Consider the following 20,189-nt stretch of genomic DNA (forward strand, 5'->3'; position numbering starts at 1 on the left):
AGAGTCGGAGGGAGACCGCGTGGCAGACAGCCGCGTCCCCTGGGACAGGCACAGCCCCTGACGGGGGGGAAAGGAGAACCGAGGGATTCCTGGCGCCGCCAGGAAAATTGAGAGCTGGGTTCTGTGACCGCGGAGGACTGAGCCTAAAGGGGGCAGCCTGAAGAGCTGACCTGACCATGCAGTCCCGGTAAGAGAAGAAGCTTACAGAAACCAAGCCTTCCCCGTTTCCGCGGCCGGCGTTTGTTTGTCTGTTTTCACTGAATCCTGTTCATGGGACATTTCGGATACAGACACTCACCTGTACTGAAGAGAGGGAGAGTGTGCGGAGGAGTGGAATCTGGGGAGAGACTGGGGAGAGAGGGGGAGCCGGGAGAGGTGGCAGCGAATTGAGTGCTGAGACACCCCTGAGCCCAAGACTGGGGCAGCCATTCTCTCCAGAGAGTGAGGCTCCTCCCCCCGGCCCCCAGGCAAGGAACACAGCCACACCCAGATTCCACCCTGTACGAGACCAAGGATTAAAATAACCTTATCAGTCCCTGGGAGTTAACAGGGTCTGGCCTATAGAGGGATTTTCAATCCCAGCAACAACATAGCGCCGGTAACTAACTATTACGCAGTCAGCTCTGGGCAGTGAACTTCCACTGGACAGAGAGGCCCTATAGCCCCAGAGGCCAACCCCAGAACACTGCCACCCAGAGGCTGACCCACAAACTGACTCTTTGCTAAACACAAAATAAGGCAGTCTGGGAAATAAATGCGACCTGCTTTAAAATAAGGACTGTGGTTCACAACACAGAGGAACAGTATATCGCAGGGAAACTCAACACTCTCCTGAATACCTGGAAGGTCTAAGGCGAGCCACACTGAAGAATAGAAGAACCGAAGGACCTTCACTACTGCATTTTTTTTTTTCTTTTTCCACTTTTTAACTAAGAAATCAATTTTTTTTAATTTTTTTTTCTGTTCTTTTTTTTTTTTCTTTTTCCATCACCTGATTTTACCCTTTTAATTACTACCTTCTTATTTTTTAACCAGTATTATTACTGCTACCATTTTACCATTTTTTAAAGTGCCATTTTATTTTCTCTTTATTTTATTTTGGGATTAGTGTTCTCCATTCTATTTTCATTGTTATATTATTGGTTGTTTCTAGTTTGCATTCATATCCAGGGAGCTGTTGCTGGAATTTGTTGGGATTAATGGCTGTTCTATAGGAGTATTCTCCTCATATAAAAAGTCTCTTCCCCTCTTCCACTTCATTCTCTCTTTTCGCTCTTTTTTTTTTTTCTTTTCTTTTCTCGCTTTTATTTTCCCCCCTCTTTTTTCCCGATTTCATTTTTGCACTCCTTTTTTTGGTCCCTACTTTTCTTTTCTTTTTTTTCTTTTATCTTTTTCTCTTCCTTCTTCCTTATCCCCTAATTCTCTTAATTCAGGTGGTCACCTTTATTTGGAGTTATTAATATCGTGAATATATTTGTGTATAGTGCCTGGTACGTGGTGCCTTGTTGTGTTGTATTTTGTGCCTTCAAATCAATGCAGCAGATCCAAGCAACAGCAACCTCCTGAGCACCACATCCTCTGCCGAGGAACAGCAGCTGTACGTGAAACCTCGCCACACCAGCCAGAAGAGCCACCACAGTTGTGAACAGCACCCACCAGAGGAGCTGCTGCCAACTGAAGAGCAGCAGCTACCACAACCACCCGAAGAGCAACCACAGACCAAGGAGTCACTGCCACCCAGGGAGCAACCACTGAACGACTCAACATCTAGATATGTCAGTGAGATCAAACATGGGTAGACAAAGAAACCCCCAAAGGAAAGAGAAGGAGGACTCTCCAGAAAAGCAGCTAAGTAATACAGAGGCATGCAACATGACAGATAAAGAATTCAGAATAAGGGTCTTAGAGTGCATAAACCGGATGGAGGAAAAAATCGACAACCTCTTCAAGAAGCAAGAAGAAACAGATGAAAAAATCGATAACATATGGAAGAAGCTAGAAGAAACAGATGAAAAAATCGATAACATATGGAAGAAGCTAGAAGAAACAGATGAAAAAATCGATAACATATGGAAGAAGCTAGAAGAAACAGATGAAAAAATCAACATCTTAAGTAAGACCCAAGAAGAAATGAAGAGTGATATAGCTGCAATGAAAAACTCCATTGAAAGTATCAACAGTAGACTAGGAGAAGCGGAGGACCGAATTAGTGAATTAGAAGACAAGGAAGCAAAACACACCCAAAATGTACTGCAATTGGAGAAAAAAATTAAAAGACAGGAGGAGAGCCTAAGGGAGCTTTGGGACAACATGAAGCGAAACAACATACGAATAATAGGAGTACCAGAACAACAGAAGGATGAACAAGGATTAGAAAACCTACTTGAAGAAATAATATCAGAAAACTTTCCTGAGGTGGGGAAGAAAAAAGTCACACAAGCCCAGAGAGTCCCAAACAAGGTGAACCCGAAAAGACCCACACCAAGACACATCATAATCACCATGGCAAATGTTCAGGACAAAGAGAGAATCTTACAGGCTGCAAGAGAGAGACGGAAAGTTACATACAAGGGATCTCCCATTAGACTGTCAAATGATTTCTCAACAGAAACACATCAGGCCAGAAAAGAATGGACTGAAATTTACAAAGTGATGCAAAGCAAAGGACTGAATCCAAGAATACTCTATCCAGCAAGGCTATCATTCAAACTTGAAGGGGAAATAAGAAGCTTCACAGACAAAAAAAGGCTAAGGGAGTTTGTCACCACCAAGCCAGCAATGCAAGGAATGCTAAAGGGACTGGTATAAAAAGAAGAAATAAAAAGCTCAGAAAGAAAACAGCCACACACACACACAAAAAGAAATGGCTACAAACAAGTACCTTTCAATAATAACTTTAAACGTAAACGGACTAAATGCTCCAACCAAAAGACATCGAGTGGCTGAATGGATAAAAAAATATGACCCATACATCTGCTGTCTACAAGAAACCCACCTCATTAGAAGGGACTCACACAGACTGAAAGTGAAAGGATGGAAAAATATCTTTCAGGCAAATGGAAAGGAAAAGAAAGCTGGGGTAGCAATACTTATATCGGACAAAATAGACCTCAAAGTGAAGGCCTTAACAAGAGATAAGGAAGGCCACTTCATAATACTAAAGAGATCAATACAACAAGAAGATAGATATAACCCTGGTAAACATATATGCACCCAATGTAGGAGCACCCAAATTCATAAAAAAACTCCTGGAAGATATCAAAGGAGAGATCGACAACAATACAATCATAGTAGGGGACTTTAATACACCATTGACAGCACTGGATAAGTCCTATAGACAAACAACCAGCAAAGATACAGCAATCCTAAATGACTCACTAGATCAGATGGACTTAATAGACATCTTCAGAACACTTCACCCCAAAGCCAGAGAATATACGTTCTTCTCAGGTGCTCATGGTACATCTTCAAAAATAGACCACATATTGGGTCACAAGCAAAGTATTCCCAAATTCAAGAAGATTGAAATCATAAAACCAGAGTGGAAAACTTGAGAGACTAAGCTAAGCTAGAGAAAGCATCTCTGAATAAGTCATGTTATGCTGGGTCCCTGTAGCACTCCTCATTTCTCTGGTCATCACTGGGATGTCTAAAACTGCTCCTGTCTCTAGCAATGAACTTGACCTGAGCGCCCAGTTCCCATATACTGGGCACACAGCTTGATAGCAGGGATATGAAGATGAGCAAGACACAGATCTTGCCCATGTTGGCGTAACTTCCAGAGGGCTCTGATAGTGAGGCGCTCGCTGGATGGCTGGTGCTACAGTTAAACCTCTAAGAGTTCCCCACCTTTGTATTTGGGTCAAGTGAAGGCTCAAGAGGTTGAGTTACCTGTCCACGGTCACACAACTAGTCAGAGGCAGGTTATTGCTGATGCCGTGGCCTGTGTTTTTACCACTCCACTAAGCTATCATCACAGGGTGGATCCTGGCAGGCAACCTGGTAAAGGTTAAGGAAAATGTCTAGGCTTTCTACTGGTCTGACCTGCTGTTACCTGTTCTCTCTGACACACTCATGCAGGTAAGTCTGAGTCCATGTTACTCTATTCAACCCAACTCCATCTCCGTGTTCCCAAAGGGGACCTCTTGCTTGGCACGCACTCTGCCCTTCAAATTGGCCACCTTCATCTCTCAAAGGCCCTCTCCAGGATCAAGGCCATGGCGAACATGGGTTCCCCATGCCCCCAAATTGTAGTGTTTTCCATTTTACCACAAATTCTAGGGGCCCTCTGCTTACTATGCCCCAGATGTCGGATATGCCCCTCAGTTTCACTGTGGAAGTCGGTTTTGCTTGACAGTTATTTCCCAGCTTCTAGCTACAAGGGCACAATGAACCTTTACAGACAGAAGTGAGCAGCCCACTTTCTGGTTATTGGCAGGAAGAAACGAAGCCCAGCGTACAATAGTTCTCAATTCCAGCAAATATCTGAGGGTGCTGAAACTGAAGAAAAAGTCCAAAAGTAGCTGTCAGACTATGAATTTGAAAGGCTTTTCAATTTCCTGAATTTTTTTCTCTTCAAGACCATGCAGTTCAGATACTAAGGATTTTTTACTACAAAGTGAGGGGGAGAAAGGAGAGCTGGGGGCTGGGGGTGTCCTAGGTTGACATCTTGGTTCTTGCACAGGCTAGCCAGTTTAGAGAGTCGAGAGCGATAAAACCAGAGCATAAAACCAGAGCAACTTGTAGTCTAGACAAAGGGCCAGACAGTACCCATTTTATGCTTTATGGTCATCTGGTCTCTGTTGAAATCACTCTACTCTGCACTGTAACATGGGAGCAACCATAGAGCACACATACACAAATGAGTGTAGATATGTTCCAATAGAACTTTATTTACAAAAAGTAAGGATTGAGTTGGCTTTGGCCCCCCTCTAGTTTGCTGACCCCTGGTCTAGATAAGAAGAGCCATGAGGAAGTGCCTTGAGACTGGGAATAAATGAAACATTGTGTACTGGCCTGGGAAAAAGAGGCAGAAGGACTTGGTGGTCTCTGCATGCTTATTAAGTTTAATATAATCTATGCATTGCTTCGCAGAAAGGAATGTTTGAGCAAATCATTCTAGAGTAAAATTGGGACTTTTAGAATACATTTAATGATTAAGATTAGAATAATGACAAAGAAAAAGCTAAAGGAGCTCATTACCACTAAACCAGCATTACATGAAATATTGAAGGGAATTCTTCAAGAAGAGGGAGAGGAGCCCTGACTGGTTTGGCTCAGTGGATAGAGCGTCGGCCTGCGGACTGAAAGGTCCCAGGTTCAATTCCAGTCAAGGGCATGTACCTTGGTTGCAGACACATCCCCAGTAGGAGGTGTGCAGGAGGCAGCTGATGTTTCTAACTCTCTATCCCTCTCCCTTCCTCTCTGTAAAAAATCAATAAAATATATTTTAAAAAAAAGAAGAGGGAGAGGAAGAGGAAGAGCAGGAAGTGGAAAAGGAGGAAGAGAAGAAAGATAAAAAATATGAAAAATAAATGGCAATAAATACATATCTATTAACAATAGAATCTAAAAATCAAAATAAACAAACAAGGAATCTAATGAACAAAATAAACTGATGAATAAAATAGAACCAGAGGCATGGACGTGGAACAGACTGACGAATCTCAGAGGGAAGTGGGGCAAGGGGGCAGGAAGAGATTAACCAAAGATCTTATATGCATTACCTATGGACACAGACAAAATAGTGGTGAAGGCCTGGGATGGGGTGGAAACCAGGTGGAAGAGGGTAGTGGGGGGACCTAAGGGGGAAATTCATAATACTCTCATGATGTCAGGTGGTACTTTATAGTATAACCCTATGAGAAGGGTACTATTGTCATCTCCATTTTGCAGATAATGAAACTAAGCACAGAGAGGTTAAGTAACTTGCTTGGGGTTAAACATATTGCTCTACTATTGTTTTAATATTAAGATCTTAATATTTTAACATCAAATAACAACAGAAAAGATACTTTGATATGAAATAGTTCTTTTTACTCATATGTGCCTGGTATATAATAGGTGCTCAATAAAATTTTGCTAAGTGAATGGCCTGTTCTTACAGGTGTTAGAAGGTCCTTTGGAGGACCAACAGAAGGTGAGGAGTGAATTGCACTCTCATTGTCTTTTTCTCCTAATGAGGGTAAATTGCACCACTGGAGCTGATACAGCAGCAAAGAGCAAAAGGCCCTAAAGCCAGTCTCCTCTGCTGCTGTTGGGAACTAAGAGGGTAGGAATCTAAGAGAAGAAAACCTGTTGCGCACAAAGCTGATATGCCCCAGCACTACCACTAGAGGGAGACAAAGATTCATCACAAATCTAAACTGGCAACTGCTCTTGAAACTGAAGGAAGTCTGCTCACAGTTTTCGGAGCACGAAGAAATAACTAAAGCAAAGTTAAACTCTATCTATCTATCTATCTATCTATCTATCTATCTATCTATCTATCTATCTATCATCTATCTATCTATCATCTATCTATACATACATACATACATACATACATACACAAACACATGTGCACTTATAAGGAAATGTAGGTGCATTTGCTGTGCTGCCATGAGTTATAAAATCTTGCAAAAGTCTTGTTCCAGCCCTCTAAGTCTGGGCAAAATATTGCATGTGGATATGCAGAGATAAGAATGATTAGAAAACAGAGGCGGCAGTGACTGTTGCTGCCACCAAACAGATGGAAGGGCCCGGACGGCAGCCAAACCACGTGCAGTGTGGAGAGGCCCAGCCGACCGTGAACTGAAGGGCAGATTGATTGACTGTAAAGACAGCCGTCCTTCCCAAGCTTGGCCACTCACTGGAATCAGCCCGGGAGCTCTCACAATGCCACCACCTGGGTTTCATCTCTAGGAATTCCGTTTTAATTAACCCAGGTGTGGTCCAGAGAGGGTATAAGACTCTTCAGGTGATTCTAACGTGCAGTTCAGGTTGAGAACTACTGACATGGACGTGGGATTGGATGGAGAGGGCAGAACCATCTGCATACTCCCTGCTTCCATGCAAAGAAGTGATGTGGGTTTTGCATACGAGTCACACAAATCACACCCTTGAGGCAGAGTGTCAGTGTGTCTTGGTGTCCTGCTTCCAATCATAGCCCAAGTGCTTCCTAACCCCCTCCCCTACATCAGGCCTGAGGTTTTCATGCAAGAAGTTCAATTAGTTTTTTAAACAACTACCTTTGGAGGGAAGGGGGTGGACCATTCACTCATTCATTCAACAGATAATCACTCGGCACCTTCTGTGTTGTGCTAGGCACTGTTCTAGGCGCCGAGGAGCAGTGACTCCGCGGAGTTGAAGGGGCCCCCAGCATCACTTGGCCTGCAGCTTCTTCCCGCTGCAGCCCTGGTGGAAAGCAGCAGTCACTGCACAGGAGGCCTGATAGGATGCTAGAGCCCAATAGGTCAGAGTTTGGAGCTCTTTAGATGAGTTCAGTGTGGCTGCTCCCCGAAGTGATGCCAAAAAAGTGATGCCAAGAATTTATTCATTCATTCACTCATCAGACATTTATTGAATGCCTACTATGAGCTGCGCTCTGTGCTAGATGTCAGCGATACATCGATGAAGAAATAAACCCTGCTGTTTGAGCACTTCCAGTCTAGCGGGCAGACAGACAAGCAGGCAGACAGTCCTAATTCACCTTTGAATGGAAGGTGGTGGGAAGCCACCTTCCATTTCAGTAGCTTGATGGGGAGTGCGGACCAGGAGGGTTTACCCCAGGTCCATAGGGGTGATAGGAAATGCTTGCCGGAGGAGAGCACAGTCCTTTACTCATTCTGCACCCACACCTCCTCGGTATATTACCAAATTTCTCCAGGCTGCAGACATGGAGAAATAGAGAGTAGGAGGGAGGGGGAGAGACAGAGAGAGAAACATTGACTGGCTTGCAACTGAGGTACATGCCCTTGACCAGAATCAAATCCAGGACCTTTTGGTTCGAAGGCCAACGCTCTATCCACTGAGCCAAACTGGCTAGGACCCAGAGCTTACATTTTTGGTGTGGATCTCCTCTCGACTCCTCTTCTTACTCTTTGTTGGCTAGTTGGGTTGACTCACTCTACTGACATGCATTCCATACCGCTCTCTTTTCCAGTTTGGAAAACTCTATCCCTTGATTTCTGACTCTCTGTGAGAAACATAGCAGCTATGGTGTCACTTAGGGAAGTGGCCCTTAAAAGCAAGGGTCTCAGGGCTCAGTCTTGAGGTGGCTCAGAGCCTTTGGTCACCTAATCTTTCCCAAAGTAGCCCTCTCTCGCCTTTTAGAGATTGGTTGTGGGATGGTGTTGATCATGGGCAAACTCAGCAGATAAATAGGACTATGGAACTTGATAATTTGGATCAGTATTAAAGGAAGAGAGAGAGAGAAAAACATTGATCGACTGGCTCTTGCACACTCCCTACTGGGGATCGAGCCCACAACCCAGGCATGTGCTCTGACCAGAATCAAACCAGTGAACTCTTGGCGCATGGGATGATGCTCAACCGACTGAGCCACGCCAGCCAGGGTTCTTATGATTTTCTTAGTAAGATTTTCCTTTCTCTAGTTTACTTTATTATAATACAGTATACAATACGCATACAAAATATGTATTGATTGACAGTATATGTTATCGGGAAGGCTTCTGGTCAGCAGCAGGCTATTAGTAGTTAAAGTTTTTGGGAGTCAAAACCTATATGAGGGTTTTGGACTATGGGGTGGTGGTGGTGGTGGTGTCAGTACCCCTAATGCCCTAGTTGTCCAAGGGTCACATGGCTAGTATTTAGATTCCGAAAACCCTTCAAAAGTAGTTATAGAATTACAAATCCAGTATTGCTTCACCTTCCTTTTATCTCAGATTGGGCTCCCAGCCAGGAGGGTCTGGGTGTACTGACCTGTCTCATTTTCTTGCTTTCAGCCCGTGGTAGACAAGTAATTGAGTTTCATCCATATACGGTCTAACAGATGTTCTTACTGCAGGAGCAAGCCGGTATCTCGCTTGGCTGACCCAGGGATCAGGAAAGTTCTGTGGCCACACTGCTGCCACCACGGGGAGTAGGGCTGTTCTGCTAGTGCTCGTTATTATTGTGTTTTATATTCAGAATCCAGTAGACTCTCCAGTGCATTTTGTTGGGTTAACTTTTCTTTTTAAATTAAAAATATTTTTGTTGTTGTTGTGTTTTCTCCCAAAGAGTTTAAGAGTAGTAAAACCCAAGCGAGAACTTCTGGATCCTAGCAACTCTGCAATGGTGAACGTCTCTCCTAGGATTTTGTGAGCACGGATACAGTAACTAAACTCGGGGATTTTATTTTCCTAGGAATATGAAATTCTAGTAATAAATAAATAGATAAAGTGCTTATACATGCTGATTGCTCTTGAATACGTTCAGTCACGGCAATGAATAGGAGATTCAGTTTAAATTATAACCAAATAAATGGTTAAAAATTAGATGCTGCAAAGTACATCTTCAGTGAAAACACTAGTTTAATGTGGCCTCAGAGCCAAGTGTGGCCACAATTAGCTTCAAATTAGAAACACACAAAAAAAGATTATTCCAGGGAGTATATTAGCTGATTTTAAAAATATGTGCTAAATGATTCATAAAACGTTCTCCCAGCAGCATCCTTTCCTGTAACATGTCGCAGACGTGGTTGTCAAGAATGCCTTCCTAGTGACTTACAGACTCCTCACCTCTGCTGAAGAGCAGCGATGCCATCCGCACAATGAAGAACTGGTGATGATGAAACAGCTTGTAGTTTTAATAACAACCCACAACGTCAAACATGTGCCTCCCTTCTCTATTCGTGTCAGATGTATGAAGTGTGATTTGAGAAGAATTCAGGGTTGAGAATACCTGTCAGGGCATGGTCAAGAGAATGGCCCGGTTCTTGCCTTTCCGAATAGGAAGAACACCAGGGCAAGGAAACTGGGCAACCTCACCACCTCACCGAGGGGTACAGCGAGGACGGATTTGCATAACCCTCCTCCAACACGCCAGCGTGTCAGCAGTGGTTCTTCTCTCTGCTGATCAGATCGGAGCCGTTTTAGAAGAGCTGATGAGCTTTGCTAGTTAGGAAGAAATTCTTGACACCTCATCTATGTTTCTGTTAGAGTGAAAGATTCTGGTAGATAATGTTAGAAATTACACTCTGGCTTTAAGCCTTTTTGCCTGTATTGAATTTTTCTCCAAAGCCAGTGGGGGCCTCCTTGTGGTCACTTTTGAAGGACCTCGCCAGTCTTTATCTCCTTGACCTCTTGGCAGCATTTCCAGTCGGCCATGGAGTGTCTCCTGATCGGAACACGCCTCTTCCACATGCTCTCTTCGTGCCCATCTGCCTGGCTGCTTCGAGTCTGGCTCCATCACAGGCTTCTTCCTTTTGCCGCTCCTCTCATGCTTGTGAGCCTTGGATTCTGTGTCGACCGTCATCCCTCTTGACTCCCACACTCTCCCTGGGGTGATTCTTCTGTAACTTACCTATTTCTGTGCTGACATCTACCAAGTTTGCCTTCTGGGCCTCAGATCTAGGAATCCACCTGCCTGCTGGGCCCCACTGAACGCCCCAAACTCAATGCTTGCAACAATGCACTATCTCCCCCAAGCAGGCCTCCAGGCACCTAGAAGTATCACCTTCGATTCCTCCTGATCTTTCCCTCTGTCCTCTCAACCAGTAAATGTTCAAGCCCTATTATTTTTTACAGCTGAGGAGCTCTGAAATCCATCCTTCACTACTCTTCACCCTGACTGTCTGGCTCAGGCCCCCAGAAGGTCCAATCTGTTCTTCACACTACAATCAGAGTCATCTTTCCCGGTGTTAGAATAAAGCACCAGTCTGATCAATTTATTTCTGTACTGAATAGTCCTCACGCCTTCCTGCTTGTTATAATGGTTCCTGTTCCTCTTTTCAGTATACCCTCTCCTTCCTATATCCTTCATCCTCCACCAGCTCACATGCTTTCTAATGCCACATTCACCTTTTGACCACTGCAGTTCCCTCTGCCTAAATGCACACTCCTTCAATAACCTGCCTAGAGCCTACACATCTACCAGATCTCTGCTTGGATACCCCTTCTTCCAGGAAGCCTTCCTGAATGCCACCTCCCATGTAAGTGCCCACATTATGTCTGCCCGAATATCTTGGACGTCTATGATTTCAGTGAATTGTTGCTCTGTACCCTAATTGACTCTACTTTTCTAGCTGCCCTTCCTGACACTAAACAGGGATCCATCTTTCTTGTTAATGTTTACCCCGCTGCCTGGTGTAGAGTAGAAGCTCAACACATTTATATATATTTTTGAGTGCATAAATTGAACCCCTGGGAGAAACTTTAACAAGTTGTAGGCAGGCTTCTGTGTGGGTAGGGAGAGGACAGGTAACTTCTACCTCTCACTGTCCTCTTACTTCTTGGGATGGTTCCTGCAGAAGCAGCAAACTCACCCAGAGGAGAGGTCTTCTTGGAACATCGCTTCACAGTTGGGTGAAAAACATTGGTCTTCTCACCTTGAGTGACATTACTCTGAGTGATTCCTCAGCGCAGGTAGTGAGGAGGAAACTCCAAGGGCTAAGAGCAACTGCTTTGGGGGGAAGTGGGTGTAGGCCAGCTTATCAGTAAATGGTTGGAAGTTGGGAGCACCCCTTCAGAAGAAGGAAAGAAGCGCTCCTCTCACGTGATGCTCATAGACCTCAGAAAGGAGAGAGTCTGGCGCGAGTGGAGGATGGGCAGTGGAGGCACTAAGAAGCCTAGGCCCTAGACACCTGGTTGTACTACGTAGCATTTACATAGTGCTTACCATGTGCTCAGCACCGTCCTAAGTGCTCTGCAAATGTTAATTCATTTAATCCTCACCACAACCCTACGGGTCAATACTATCACCATCTTCACTTCACCAACAAGAAAGCAAAGCACAGAGCAATGACCTGGGACACCCAGGGCTGCACAGAGGCCACTGTGTCCTTGGACTACCTCTCCTGGGCAGCTCTGGTGCCAGGGTAAAGTCGGGCTGTAGCTTTAACGACAGAATTCTTTGAGTTGTCACTCAAGGCCTTATTTATTCCCTTGATTCTTGAGAAGGATGGTTTAGTCCGAGAAATAAAAGGTTGCATACAAGTGAAATGTGGCCGGCGTGGTGATGACTGCATAGAGATACTAGGAGAACAAGATAGAGTCAACGGCTGTTCTGTGATTTCTCTGCAGAAGAATGAGCAATCTCCATTGGGTTGCTTTGGTTATCTTCACAGGAAGAACAGGTTGTACATTAATCTGATTCATTTCTTGATGACTGGCAGACAACATGGTTGTCTAAAACAACTGGACAATTAACCAAAGAACTTATATGCATATATGCATAACCCATGGACATAGACAATAGTGTGGTGAAGGCCTGGGGAGGGGGCAGGAGGGAGGAGGAAGGGGTCAATGGGGGGGATAAAAGGAGACATCTGTAATACGTTCAACAATAAAAATAAATAAATAAATAAATAAATAAATAAATAAATAAATAAATAAATAAATAAAATATGGAAGGCAAAGGTGCAATAGTAACCCTGAAGCAACAATCAGGAAATTGTCTAACTTTTACTGCTTCCATTTCTGTGGAATTTTAAAAAAATGTCTGTAGAGGTACATTGCCCCAAAATTTTAATAGTGTTTTAGGAAGAAATTGTAGGTAATCTCTGAGCATCCAGGTAGTCTTCCTGTATGGTGTCTCTTTACTTCTTTTTGTTTGTATCTTGGAAAAATGCCTCTTAGATTTTTAATCAGACTATGACTCTTCATTCATAAAATAAAGACATATTTCAAAACTCAAAAAAAGCAAATTAAATCATAACATACCACAATAGACTTATTAGAATGATTAAAATGAAAATCTAATAATACCAAGTATTGACAAGGATGCAGAGATACTAGATAACAGATACATTTTGGGTGGGAATATAAAACCGTAGGGCCACTCTGGCAGTTTCTTAAAATATTAAACATATACTTTTCATACAACCCACAAATAACTCCTGGGTATTTTCCCCCAAAGATATAAAACCTGAAAAAGAAATCACACACACACACACACACACACACACACACACACACACACACACGCAGCGTGGCCAGTGTGGCTCAGTGGTTGAGTATTGACCCATGAACCAGGAGGTCATAGTTTGATTCCCAGTCAGGGCACATGTGTGGTTGCAGGCTCAATTTGCAGTGGGTGTGTGTGTGCAGGAGGCAGCAGGTTAACGAATCTCTCTCATCATTGATGTTTCTATCTCTCTTCTGCTCTCTCTGAAATCAATAAAATTATATAAAACAACAACAACACACAAAATAAAACAAGTGGAGGAGAGAACAATTGTTCTTTTTTTTTAAAAAAGATATTTTTATTGATATCAGAGAGGAAGGGAGAGGGAGAGAGAGATAGAAACATCAATGATGGGAGAGAATCATTGATTGGCGGCCTCCTGCATGCCCCCCACTGGGGATCGAGCCTGCAACCGGGGCAAGTGCCCTTGACTGGAATTGAACCCGGGACCCTTCAGTCCGCAGGCCGATGCTCTATCTGCAGAGCCAAACTCACTAGGGCAGAGCAATTGTTCTTGATGATCTTAAGTGTAGTTTTGATCTGACATGTAGTAGTTCTGTAAAAAACACTGGTAAGAAGCAGGTAAGCTTTGCATTGCAATATTTTAACAGACAAAGCTCTTTCTCCAGTTGCCCAATCCTTGACACATGCTTGTATGTTGCCTTGGTGTGCATATCTGAGAATTTATCTAGCTAGTTTGGCACAGGAAAACAAATACAAAAATTTCTTTTGCATTTAAAAAATATTCTGCGACCCTTCTACAAATAAACATTGTATTGAGCATGACTTAAAATTTACTCAAACACACATGTTAATTTTTGTGTGGAATTTTGCCCAAGATTCACACTTATGTAATATTTACACAATGCCAAGTGCACACTTGAAAGGTAAATCAGTCAACCCATTCAGATAGTCTCAAATAGCCAGATGTTTAATATTGTGAAGGAACATATCCAGGTAATAAATGAGCTTATTTTTAACCTGAAAAGTTTGACATTGTGCCTGAGAAAATATTTTTCAGTGATACAAAAACAGGGGTCTTGCCACGAGTTATGGACTGAATTGTGTACTCCCAGCTCCCCCAAATTTGTATGTTAAATCCCTAACCCTCAGTACCTTAGAATGTGCCTATATTTGGAGATAGGAGCTTTAAAGAGAAGATTAAGTTAAAATGAAATTGTTAGGGTCGGCCCTAGTCCAATCGGACTGTGTTATTATAAGAAGGGGGAAATTTGGGCACAGATAAGTGGGTGCATGAAGGAAAGACCATGTGAGGACACTGTGCGAAGACAGCCATCTGGATGCCAAAAGAGAGGCCTCAGAAGAAAGCAACCCCACTGACCCCCCTGGATCTTGGACTTTGAGCCTCCAGAATTGTGGGAACATAAGCTCCTGCTGGTTAAGCCACACCTCCGTGGTATTTTGTTATGGCAACCCTAACAAATAAATATCCACGACACAGTGAACAGTGAGTGTGTAGAATGTTCAAGAGTTTATCAATTTGCTTGTCAATCTGTTTACTTCCCTGCTAATTTATAAATTACTTTCTGAATGGAAAAAAGACACTTAACATTGTTTGAATTAGCCCATCAGCAAGCTATAAAACTTTTCTTAAAAATAAGTACAGTCTTCACTCCCAGAAATGAGTTTGAAAACACATTTCCAGTGACTTTGTGCATTCCCACTAACTGATATTTTGAGAATAATCTGTGGTAATCTTGAGAAACTATGTAAAACTCAGTATTCTTTTGTCTTTTAATACACATTTTGGAAATGTCTACATTGCTCAGTACTATAAAACATGATGTCATTCTTTGAAAAATGTCTCAAAATGCATTCGGGTAATAGAATCCAGACAAGTTGAGAGTGGTCTTAATCATTTCATTACCTGAGAATCTTTACTCTCAAAAATACGCCCTGGCTGGTGTGGCTCAGTTGGGTGTCGTCCGTGCAACAAAAGATTGCTGGTTCAATTTCCATTTAGCCCACTGTTGTGGGCTCAGTCCCTGGTAGGGGGCCTGCAGGAGGCAGCCAATCGATGGCTCACTCTCACATCAATGTTTTTCTCTCCCTCTGCCCTCCTCTCTAACAACAAAAATCTTAAAAAAAACCACCTAGATAATGGAAGATGCTTAATAAATATTTTTTAAAAATATATTTTTATTGATTTCAGAGAGGGAGGGAGAGGGAGACAGAGATAGAAACATCAATGATGAGAGAGAATCATTGATTGGCTGCCTCCTGTACACCCCCCACCGGGGAGCCCACAACCTGGGCATGTGCCCTTGAGTGGAATTGAACCTGGCTCTTCAGTCCAGAGGCCAACGCTCTCTCCACTGAGCCAAATTGGCTAGGGCTAGTAAATATTTTTAAAGAATTCCTACTTTGTTCTTTGGGAAGGTAATGAGATTATTTTCCCTGCTGTCATCCTTGCAGTGGAATACATATTTCCTGTTACACATTTTCATTTTAATTTGACTTTAAGAAAAACTATTGTTATTGTAAAAGCTACTGGAAGACAAAGTCATGTTCAAGTAGTTACAGTCAATAATCAAACAACCAAAAATAACAAGGAGAATGCCAAAACAAAGCCGCTATTTTAGAGATGAACGATGAGAGGAAATCATTGATCAGCTGCCTCCTGCACGCCCCCTACTGGGGATCAAGCCTGCAACCTGGCATGTGCCCTTGATCGGAGTCAAACCTGGGCCAAACCAGCTACGGCAGAACCCAATAATTTTAAATGGAACTTAGAAGTGAGAAAAACACCACACTCTCTGCAATAGTGTCAACAATATAAAATAAAAAAAGATGAGTTTGTTAAAGTGACTAATTCAGTTTTACTTAAATAAAATCAAATTGTAAAATAACCAACTTATAACTGTGGAAAAATAATGTGTATTTCAAAACTGCTAAAATAAAATGTTTAATAAAAACATAATAAAACAAAACAAAAAGCACTAAACAGAATCAGATATGGGGGAGAAAAACATTCCCCCTCAAGTGTCATGAAGCAGCAACCAGAAAGCTTCCCAAATCTACATGTAAGATATGAAGTTCTGTTAAAAATAAAAACCAAGAAAGAATTCTGAAAAGAAGGGAATAAAAGAAGGGAATTCTGCAAAGGACAAAAATCAGTCAAGTTTCTAGAGGAAGGTATAAGGAATTAATCCTAAACTGCTGCTAAACTGCTTAGCTGGCAGAACAAACCTATTTCATTTTCTTTCTTGCTGCTCACGATTCTTTTTATAATTTGTGAGGCAAACGTAGAAAGTTTCTGCAGGTCTTGGGAAATGACACAAACTGTATTAAGTATGACTTTTAGGAAACCTAATCTGCTCCCATTAGATAAGATTTTACTATACTTGCTGGAAATAAGACTCATCTGTTATGAATTGCCCTACCTTTGCTTTAGGGCAGCGATTTTCAACCTTTTTCATCTCAGGGCACACAAGCTAATTACTAAAATTCTGTGGCACACCAAAACATATGTTTTGCTGATCTGACAAAAAAGTATAATTTTGATGGAATTACAAAAAAGTAATAATAGTAGTAATTACTTACCCTTTTTGCTCCAAAGTGACTGTAAAAAAAAAAAAATCAGAAGCCCATACTTGTATATCAGGATTTCTGGTACCAAGAATTAACCAATCAGCTGTATCCTTATTATGTGATATGACCAATAAGATGCAACTCTATTATATAACCTATGTATTTGTGGTTCAAGACAGGGCATTCACACTGGATGGCTATTGTGTTGGCTATTGTCATTTTCTTTAACAAATATATTTTTTATTGATTTCAGAGAGGAAGGGAGAGGGGAGAGAGAGATAGAAACATCAATGATGAGAGAGAATCATTGACTGACTGCCTCCTGCATGCCCCCACTGGGGATCGAACCTGCAACACTGGTATGGACCCTTGACCGGAATTTGAACCTGGGACCCTTGAGGCTGCAAGCTGACACTCTATCCACTGAGCCAAACCAGCTAGGGGGGCTGTTGTCATTTTTTAAAAATTTGACAATCTAAGGGAAAAGAGGTCAGTGTCTCTGAATAATCAGGTATTGCATGTTTTAGAAATTCTTGTGGTACACTGGTTGACAATTGCTGCTTTAGGGTCTTTGATAGATATGACGAATGAATGTAAAGAATTTCATGGTGACTTCTAGATCAGCAATGTCCAATGGAACTTTCTGCTATGATGGAAATGTACTATATCTTCTCTGCCCAATATAGTGGCCACTTGCCACTTAAATATAGGTAATGCTACCAATGAACTGAATTTTAAATTTTCTTAACAAAATACATTTTATTTAATTTTAATTAATTTAAATAGCCTCATGTGGCCAGTGGCTACCATATTGGACAGTGCAGTTCTAGATCCTTTTTATCCCTTTATCTGAAGGCCTCAGGCATCATTTTACTGCATTTCCTTGGGTTTTCTGGGATTAACTATTATCCAAGGCTTCTAGGTTCCCAGGGGATAAAGTGATCATATAATTGTCCAAACCTGGATACTTTTCGAGAGACAGGGAGTGTTACTCCAATTATGGTGAAGCAAGAGGCATAATCTGGGTTATCCAGGGCACACAAGAAGGCTGTTCCCCCCCCACCCACAAGGATTGCTGCTTGAAGATTCTATTGGGAAGTCACTGGACTTTTCAGACTGCTGTTACAGATCAGGTTTGAGCATCTCTTTGAGGCACACATGTCATCATACCATGATTTTCTTTGCCCCCAAAAATATTTACCAAAAATCTTTATAATTCATTTCTGCTTTCTGGTGACTTCCAACCATGAAGTAAAGCAATGTCTAATAAGAGGCTAAATGACCAACTCAAAACAGAAGTAGATAATCAATCATACTGATTTGAGTTTAGACCAAGTATCTGAATAGCTAATTGGGCTCATTGTTAACTTTTCCCCTGGCTTTTGGGTAAGAAGCCAAAGAGAGCCAAAAAGATCAGAGCGATTTCTTTGCAGTGTAGTCACTCAGCATTCCTGGATGGACACAACTTCTCCCAAAGGGGTTAAAGTGGGCAGGCTGAGCACGAGGCAGTTTATTTAGTCCAGATTCTGAATTTTCTGTCAGGAGTGGATCCCAGAAATAAGTTGGGTCCTTGCTTACCTTTCTGCCATCAGTTGAGGAAGCATATTAAGAGCTGCTTTTAACAGTTACATTTCAGCAGGATATGAGCAACTGCAGAATACTTCAGGGTTCCCATTTTTAGAACTCAACCTGTTTTGAAATAACCTAGAGGGCTTTTTTTCCCCTTTGACACAAGGTACAGAACATGGATTGAAACATCAAATCATAAAAATAATTTCAAAATTCCAATCCAAATGCATCTATACACTAAATGTCTTTAAAAGCAACCAAGTCACAAGACAGGCCAATTCTCATGTAATCTCACTGACATGCCATGGCTTTTCACATCCTGCCCACCTTTTGTAGCATACTTTATGTTGAACACAGTAGAGTTTTGTGTTAAGAAAAAATATTTCAGAATTTAATAGGCATGTGGGTGAATAGGAAAAGAGAAGGCAATTATTCCAGGAGATTTACCTGCCGGGAAAAGAATTTAGCTGCATAGTAATTCAAATAATAAAAGCGAGGTCTCTGAATCATTTTGTCAGAGGTTTTCCACCAACCTGATAGCTCGAATGACAGTTTTAAGTGGTGGGGTGAGGTCTTCTACAGATACATCACACTGGCATCCCTTTTCATCATATACATCATCAGTGCCAAGGGCGGTGTCAGCTGCAAGAGAAAATTCCCAGTTAAATGCCACCAGCAGCAATTTAAAACATGGTGCGGAATTTGTCTCACAGAGCAATAGGGGGGAACTCACAGACTAACCTTTCACATCAAGTATAAGGTCAGCCAATTGTTTTCCTCAATGTTATTTCTTCTCCTTTCTCTACAACCTCACCAATTTTCTGTCATTTAGCTTGAATACCCTCCTAAGCTGATCTCCACAGGGAAGATGAAGATGTTGATGCGCTGTCTTTCCTTCAGTGGTGATGGATTTGTGTTGAACCACCCCTGCTCTTTGCCCAGTTCTTTGAAACTAACAGCCAGCATTTAAAAACCGGTTGTTTGGAGTTAGGGAAACAATCTATGGATACTTAACTAATTGAGCTCTATCAATAGAGCTTGAAACCCATGACAATGACCCTGTTAGCCCCAAACCCTGAACAGGCAAGTAAGCCCTCAGACCCAAGAATCCTGATTTATCAGTTACTGCCTGACTACACAGGCAGTCCATGAGAGAGCTTGCTTAAGGCAACACAACCAATGCCGAGAGATTTTCAGGTTGGTAATAAAATCAGTTCCTCATAAACTGAGCAAATTAACTTTTTTTTTCTTTCTGAAACAAATTAACTGTTGGGTTAATAGCAAAGGTTGTAAAAGGGGGTAGGGTTACAATAAACCAAATTAGTAAGGATTTATAAAATTAATAAGAAACTCATATCATTGCAGCTTTATTTTCAGCAACAAAATATCAAAAAGAAATTACAGTTTTTGGAATGGGAGATGAGTGAAATAAATATTGGCAGGTTTATATAATAGAATATTAGGAAGCCGTAAATATGATGTTGACTATGTGGAATCCAATTAACAAAATAAACTGATGAACGGGATGGATCCAGAGACATGGAAGCGTGGAACAGAGTGGAATCTCAGAGGGAAGGCAGGAGAGGGAGGGTAGATGGGAGGTAATCAACTAAAGACGTTGTATGCATATACTTATAACTCGTGGACACAGACAGTGGGGTGGTGAGGATCTGGGGTGAGGGGTGGGGGCAGGCTGGATGGGGTCAATGGGGCATACGTAATACTTTCAACAATAAAGATTTAAAAAATTGCTAAAAAATAAATAGAAAATAAAAAATGGTGTTGAAGACTAATGATTGAAAAAAAAGTCACAATATATTATTATTATTTAAAATGTTTAAAACAATTTTTTAAATTGATTTTAGAGAGGAAGGGAGAGGGAGAAAGAGATAGAAACATTAATGATGAGAGAGCATCATTGATTGGCTGCCTCCTACATGCCCCCTACTGGGGGTCAAGCCCAT

The 20,189-nt window shown here is 42.0% G+C and overlaps 1 protein-coding gene across 2 annotated transcripts in view; it reads right to left on the reverse strand.

Annotated features, from left to right (window-relative positions):
* The window catches only part of KCNQ5 (potassium voltage-gated channel subfamily Q member 5), a 529,981-nt gene that overhangs the window by 15,257 nt on the left and 494,535 nt on the right, over window positions 1-20,189 (reverse strand). For both annotated transcript variants that reach the window (XM_059701183.1, XM_059701182.1), the window contains one exon: window positions 18,759-18,867. In XM_059701183.1, the coding sequence (XP_059557166.1) occupies window positions 18,759-18,867 (109 nt within the window). The remainder of the gene's footprint in view (window positions 1-18,758; window positions 18,868-20,189) is intronic.

This window comes from Myotis daubentonii, chromosome 6 (assembly GCF_963259705.1).
Source record: "Myotis daubentonii chromosome 6, mMyoDau2.1, whole genome shotgun sequence".
NCBI classification, from domain to species: Eukaryota; Metazoa; Chordata; class Mammalia; order Chiroptera; family Vespertilionidae; genus Myotis; species Myotis daubentonii.